This window comes from Haplochromis burtoni, unplaced genomic scaffold, assembly GCF_018398535.1.
Source record: "Haplochromis burtoni strain Fernald_Lab_line unplaced genomic scaffold, NCSU_Asbu1 Contig_510, whole genome shotgun sequence".
Taxonomy (NCBI): Eukaryota; Metazoa; Chordata; class Actinopteri; order Cichliformes; family Cichlidae; genus Haplochromis; species Haplochromis burtoni.
In genome coordinates this window covers 247,058-254,259 of record NW_024582871.1, presented here as the reverse complement: position 1 = coordinate 254,259, position 7,202 = coordinate 247,058, and the positions used below count along the sequence as shown (strand labels likewise).

At 45.0% G+C, this 7,202-nt stretch overlaps 1 protein-coding gene across 1 annotated transcript in view; it reads left to right on the top strand.

The window, feature by feature from the left end:
- The window catches only part of wdr26a (WD repeat domain 26a), a 21,427-nt gene extending 15,491 nt beyond the window's left edge, over positions 1–5,936 (top strand). Inside the window, exons 11-14 of the mRNA XM_042214002.1 lie at positions 368–446; positions 542–671; positions 861–1,055; positions 3,577–5,936. Coding sequence (XP_042069936.1) covers positions 368–446; positions 542–671; positions 861–1,055; positions 3,577–3,599 — 427 coding nt within the window. The 3' untranslated portion in view covers positions 3,600–5,936. The remainder of the gene's footprint in view (positions 1–367; positions 447–541; positions 672–860; positions 1,056–3,576) is intronic.
- Positions 5,937–7,202: the final 1,266 nt, after the last annotated feature.

Sequence of the window (7,202 nt, the reverse complement as noted above, 5' to 3'; positions counted from 1 at the left end):
TGTAAACAGAATTGGTCCTAGCACTGAACCCTGTGGAACTCCATAATTAACCTCAGTGTGTGAAGAGGACTCTCCATTTACATGCACAAACTGGACATTTCCAACCACTGTAGTGTAGCACCTTTAAATCATTATCTCTGTAATAAAATTTGTGGTCATCAGTATTGAACATGTTCACCTAACATGTGAAAGTTGGACTTATTAACTTCTGGTTGAAGACTGGAAGGTGTCACAAATTAGCATCAGGATGGGCCGTAAAAACGCTGCCACATGCTGAGCCGTCTCCTGTGGTGATCAGTGAATTAGGGAGGAGCAGTCAGAAGCCTCATTTCTAAAATAAACATGTTTGTGTATGTTGTCCTTCCAGAGTGCAGGAGGACCATCCCATTATGTCTTTCACTGTTTCCAAAAATGGAAGGTTAGCTCTGCTCAATGTTGCTACTCAGGTGAGCTCCTGATTACTTCCTGACATTTTGTTTCTTTCATCAGCTGCTTCACATCAGCTTTGTCTTGATTGTTGAAATGTGCCTCTTATTTGCAGGGAGTGCACCTTTGGGACCTGCAGGACCGGGTGCTGGTGAGGAAGTACCAAGGTGTCACCCAGGGTTTTTACACCATCCATTCCTGCTTCGGGGGGCACAATGAAGACTTCATTGCCAGTGGTAGTGAAGGTAAGACCAAAGCATGTTTAGTTCTAAGGAAGAAGAAAGCAAAAAGTGTCCTCCACAAATGTTGCTCTGTAAAGAGACATTCATACAAATATTGAATCCAAACGTTGTTCTTGATGCTAAAAGGAGGTTTTGTGCTGGTCGTTAGTGTGATCCAACAAGCTGCTGACGAGCTCGTCTCTCTCTTGTCAGACCACAAAGTTTACATCTGGCACCGGCGCAGTGAGCTGCCCATCGCAGAGCTGACCGGTCACACACGCACAGTCAACTGTGTGAGCTGGAACCCCGTGGTGCCCGGTCTGCTGGCCAGCGCCTCAGACGATGGAACCATCCGAATCTGGGGACCTGCGCCCTTCCTGGATGTCCAGGATGCAGAGGGACTGAATGGTATGAAAGTGAAACGATTTTGAAAGGCTAAAGGTAAAGTTCAGTCTCCACCAGAAAAGAAAGAAATTGAATTCTGGTAAAATAAAGTTGATAAACTGTCCTTCTGTGGAAAATCAGTGATTGGCCCACAGCTGAAAGTCAGATCAGATCTGTTCCAGTCAAAGGCCAAGTTTGAGCATCAGTGTTGTACTTTTATTCATTTGTATTCTTTAATGTCTGTGGTCAGGTACATTTGTCACATTTGAGATTAAAGCAAAAAAAAAAAATCAAAATATTTAAATAAGAATTTTGAACAAAGATTTCTTTCTCCTCTCTCAAGGAGAACATGGGGCTTACAGGAACTGCATCTTGGTGTGGAAACTCTGGCTTTATTTATCATTAGTGAGGCAGTGAGCTGTGCTCCATACAGCAGCTCAGAGTCAGCAAAGTACAGTGGGGCAAAAAAGTATTTAGTCAGCCACCGATTGTGCAAGTTCCCCCACCTAAAATGATGACAGAGGTCAGTAATTTGCACCAGAGGTACACTTCAACTGTGAGAGACAGAATGTGAAAAAAAAATCCATGAATCCACATGGTAGGATTTGTAAAGAATTTATTGGTAAATCAGGGTGGAAAATAAGTATTTGGTCAATAACAAAAATACAACTCAATACTTTGTAACATAACCTTTGTTGGCAATAACAGAGGTCAAACGTTTACTATAGGTCTTTACCAGGTTTGCACACACAGTAGCTGGTATTTTGGCCCATTCCTCCATGCAGATCTTCTCGAGAGCAGTGATGTTTTGGGGCTGTCGCCGAGCAACACGGACTTTCAACTCCCGCCACAGATTTTCTATGGGGTTGAGGTCTGGAGACTGGCTAGGCCACTCCAGGACTTTCAAATGCTTCTTACGGAGCCACTCCTTTGTTGCCCGGGCGGTGTGTTTTGGATCATTGTCATGTTGGAAGACCCAGCCTCGTTTCATCTTCAAAGTTCTCACTGATGGAAGGAGGTTTTGGCTCAAAATCTCACGATACATGGCCCCATTCATTCTGTCCTTAACACGGATCAGTCGTCCTGTCCCCTTGGCAGAAAAACAGCCCCATAGCATGATGTTTCCACCCCCATGCTTCACAGTAGGTATGGTGTTCTTGGGATGCAACTCAGTATTCTTCTTCCTCCAAACACGACGAGTTGAGTTTATACCAAAAAGTTCTACTTTGGTTTCATCTGACCACATGACATTCTCCCAATCCTCTGCTGTATCATCCATGTGCTCTCTGGCAAACTTCAGACGGGCCTGGACATGCACTGGCTTCAGCAGCGGAACACGTCTGGCACTGCGGGATTTGATTCCCTGCCGTTGTAGTGTGTTACTGATGGTGACCTTTGTTACTTTGGTCCCAGCTCTCTGCAGGTCATTCACCAGGTCCCCCCGTGTGGTTCTGGGATCTTTGCTCACCGTTCTCATGATCATTTTGACCCCACGGGATGAGATCTTGCGTGGAGCCCCAGATCGAGGGAGATTATCAGTGGTCTTGTATGTCTTCCATTTTCTGATGATTGCTCCCACAGTTGATTTTTTCACACCAAGCTGCTTGCCTATTGTAGATTCACTCTTCCCAGTCTGGTGCAGGTCTACAATACTTTTCCTGGTGTCCTTCGAAAGCTCTTTGGTCTTGGCCATGGCGGAGTTTGGAGTCTGACTGTTTGAGGCTGTGGACAGGTGTCTTTTATACAGATGATGAGTTCAAACAGGTGCCATTCATACAGGTAACGAGTGGGGGACAGAAAAGCTTCTTACAGAAGACTTACAGGTCTGTGAGAGCCAGAGATTTTCCTTGTTTGAGGTGACCAAATACTTATTTTCCACCCTGATTTACGAATAAATTCTTTACAAATCCTACCATGTGGATTCATGGATTTTTTTTTCACATTCTGTCTCTCACAGTTGAAGTGTACCTCTGGTGCAAATTACTGACCTCTGTCATCATTTTAAGTGGGGGAACTTGCACAATCGGTGGCTGACTAAATACTTTTTTGCCCCACTGTAGATGATGCAGGTGGTTCTGGAGTGAGCCGATCTGGGTGAGGGCACTCGCCCAGGTGTCTTCCTGCTCGCGCTGATACCTGAGTGACCTTGCAGGTCGGATCTTATCAGTCACCTGTTACCAGCTGCCCTCTCGATCGTGGCTCTTGCTAATCTGGGTTGGTTTAAAGGCCTGTGCGATGGTACTCAGAAAGGCCAGAGCCTATTAGACTAATATGGGTTAATACTCAGAACATAATGTAATATAATTACATTAATATGTGTTTCTAGTCTTATTGCCTAATGAAAGCACTTGTACAGGACTTTAATCTGTACCAGTTTAGCCCTTTATCTAGCTCACATACATGACCAGTTACTAACATTCTCAGGCGCTGTGAGGAGCTGTTGGTCAAGTGTTTGCTTGGTCAAAGTGACGCCCAGCAGCCTGTAATCACTGACGACGATGATGATGATGATGATGATGAGTAACGTGTGTTTCTTATCCTGCAGAGTGTTGCAGCATGGACAGCTGATGATCTGCCGCTAACACCCTGAAAGCATTGAGACTCTGTAGACACTTGAATGCATAAAGTGGGGATGTTTTTTAATTGGACAGCTGCATCTTGAAGGCGTGGCCTGTAGTGGGGCGCGCCTGGACGTCACAACACGAGCTGTCGAACTCGAGGCCGGGCTCCAGGACATCTGACCCACCTTCTCCTCCAATGTGGACCCGTTCCCTAGAACCACACAGGACCACCAGCCTCCTGCTTTATTATAAAGTCCATTATTTATTCCTGAGTAGTTCACGGAGTAGTGCTAGGCGCCCGGTGGAGGCTTCGTCTCTGAGCTTCTCACATGAAGAAACTCTGACCCGTCGCTGAACCTTTTCTGAGACTAGCTGCAGCGATGGTTGGTGGAAGTGAGACCCACTCGAAGAGAATCTTTTAACTGCTATAGTCTGTTTTTGGTTTTGTTCCTTACTTTTAAATGTGGAGTTTCATGGCTTGGCTCCGTTGTGCTTTCCTGCTTAAACCCAGAGACAGAATCGTGTCCCAGGAGCATGTTGCATAGGAATCTGCATAACTCGTGTTTTACACTCGCAGTGTTCAAGTGTGTCAAGTGCTTTGCTGTTTGTGAGGGCGTACAGCAGCTGATGTGTACAGCTGTGTCATCATACGTGGATTATGGGATGTTGTTTCCTCTGTTCAAGTGTGGAGTTTCCTTTAATTCATGTTTTCACTCTTTGCTCTTTGATTGTGTTTCAGCCTGTTTCCTTCCTCTGTACAAACAACAGTCATGTTGTGTGTCTGTGTGTGTCTGCTATCTGTTTCATCGTTTGTCATCTTTATCGGTGCTGTTGGTTCTGAGTGGAGGTGTAGCATAGAGACAGTCTGATTTCTGACAGATGTGTTTACATGAGGCTGTCAGTGAACCTCTCCATGAACAGTGTGTCAATAATAACACAATCGTCTAACAAACCCAGGCTGACTAAACTAAAACTGCTGGCACGTCGTTTTTGAACACACTGATTGCCGTGACCACCCGCAGGCTCGTTTCCTTGAACTGCTAGTGAAGCAGCACTGTGGTTGAGATCTGGGTTGTGCATCTCAGTTTGTTTTGGTCCATTGAGAGAATGTTTGTAGTAGAAAACAACTTTCCTGACTTCCTTCATTTACGAGTGGCTGTAGGTCAGGAGGTAGAGCCGGCTCGATGGTTCGAACCCTGGCTCCCCCAGTCTGCAAGCCAAACATCCTTGGGCGCGATACTAAAGCCAGGCTTCTCTCCTCTGATGCATTTAGATAGAAAGCACTTGAAGTATGGTGAATGTGTATAAAGCACTGTATAAGAGTCAGTCCATTTATCACGGTGGACTGATGACTCAGAGGGTTTTTGAAGTTTGTAGCTGTGCACATCTACGTAAAGGCTCCTGTGACAATGACGTCGGTTTGATTCGAAGCAGCTCGAGGGTCACCTCCTCCCTCCAGTGTTAGTGGGATTACTCAGTGCGACCAGTAAAGACAGACACATAAAAACAGAACATCTCTTTGTTATTAATTCAGTTCATCGTCTACTCTGGAATCTCACGTGAAGCCGCGGCATCTCTGCAGCTTAAAGAAATCTTTATTACTCCAAAAAGATTTGGGATCCACGTCATTTTGTAAATTACATTTTCTTAAGATAAAAACGAAAACATTATCCTTAATGTTCGACACATCAGTAGGAAGCGAACAAAATGACAGAGCGTGTGACTTAATCTGAGTTTCCACATGTTTCCTGTCTTGGGTCAAAGAGCAGCCTTCCTCCATGTGTGGTACACAGTTGTGTTATTCTGATATTTGTGTTTCGGGGTTCCCACGTCTGGTTTCTGTTTGCTAACACGACTCGTTTAGAGCGTCACACTCGGTGCTTCTGGCTGAAATGAACAAACAACTGAAATTTGAATAATGCAGATCAGTTTTTATCCAAACAGCTTTTATACTCTCTGTAAGTCTATTCAGATTCTTTCCAGTTGTGAGCAACAGCTGGAAGACGGTGGGAACCCTGTGGTCTCCCCGGACATAACTGTAGCCATCAGCAGCTTCGCTCCTCCATCGCACACACAGACACACACAGACACACACAGACACACACAGTGCACAACAGCATCTCTCCCACAGCCCACACGTGGTGTTTGAGTTTCTGCTTCTGTGATCATTTCAGGCTTCTCTTCTTCAGTCAAGAAGCCAAAGTAGTAACTGTGTTTGCTTGCAGGCAGTTTTTGCCTGGAATTCAGTTTTAATGTGTTATTGCAAAAAGTGATTGTACTATTCAGTCTAGTTCTAGAATTATGTGTCCAGATTTTAAATAAAGCATTCGGGGTTTTAAAAAAAGGTTTTACGTGCAGCCTCCTTCGCATCGTTGTTCACAGAGTTTGTAATTAGGAAACGAGCGATCGATGAAGTTTCAAGTGTTATTGTCTTTTACCTGTAAAGGTGCAGAATGTCAGCTGTTCCTGATGGTTTGTGGGTAGAAACTGTCTCTGTGTCTGGATGCTCCTGAACCGCCACAGCAGGAGTGTGAAGAGTCTGTGGCTGGGATCGAACAGCAGCGCTGTCTGCAGAGAAACTGCATGGTTGACAATTCAGTCCCGGTGATGCGCTGTGCTGATCTCACCACCCTCTGCAGAGCTTTGCAGCGTTACAGCCGCCGTACCAGCCAGTCAGAATACTTGCAGTGGTGCATCTGTAGAAGTTGGTAAGTATTCTGGGGTTCATGCCGAATCTTCTCAGGCGCCGCAGAAAGAAGAGCTGCTGTCTTGTTGCTTTTGTGATCATACCAACATGGTGTGACCAGCTCAGGTCAGGAAAAGAGACAAACTCTGCTGTCAGTGATTTCAAGTACTGCACAATTTTCAAACAAACAATATTTGCACTTCTTACATCGTACGTACCCTGTGCTTTCTGGGGTATGGGCCACATGTGGAGTGACTTAAAAATACCTCAAATGAAAGAGCAGAAAACGTGCATCCTTAGCTACCAGGCAGGAGCAAAAGAGCCAGACCACAGAGGAAGTTCACAGATGTACTGAAGGACAAGAGGATGCAGGTGGGTGGGATGAAGGTGGCTCCTAAAGGGAGCAGTTGAAAGTAGAAGGGAAAAAAGTACACTATGAATCCATTTATTTTGATTACAGTTTTATTAGTTTTGCCTTCAGTACAGTGGAGCACAATATCCTTATATGTGGTTTGGCACTGTGCAGGCATTCATGGCACAGCGGTCCCACCTACCTGAGAAAATACTTTTTGTTAGCCCGTTTTACATCTTCTGTTTTAGCCTCACTGCACTGGGTCCCTTCATTTTATTATTCTCTGTTTTTCAGTCTTCAAATCGTCTCCGAGCTCCTACATTTACACTCCCAGCCGCTCCGAACAGCTGACGTGCTGAGGACACAGCTCGGAGGAGACAGAGACAAACATCTTCAATGAGCATTTTTAAGTCACTTCTTAAAACTCTTTTCAGTGGCGAATATATTTTTATTTTTTAAAGATCCTTGCTGCCCGCAGCCATACACTCGTCAAAGGACCTTTGACCTCTAAGTTTAATTCATTTTATTTACACAGCGCCAGATCACAACAACAGTCACCTCAAGGCGCTTTA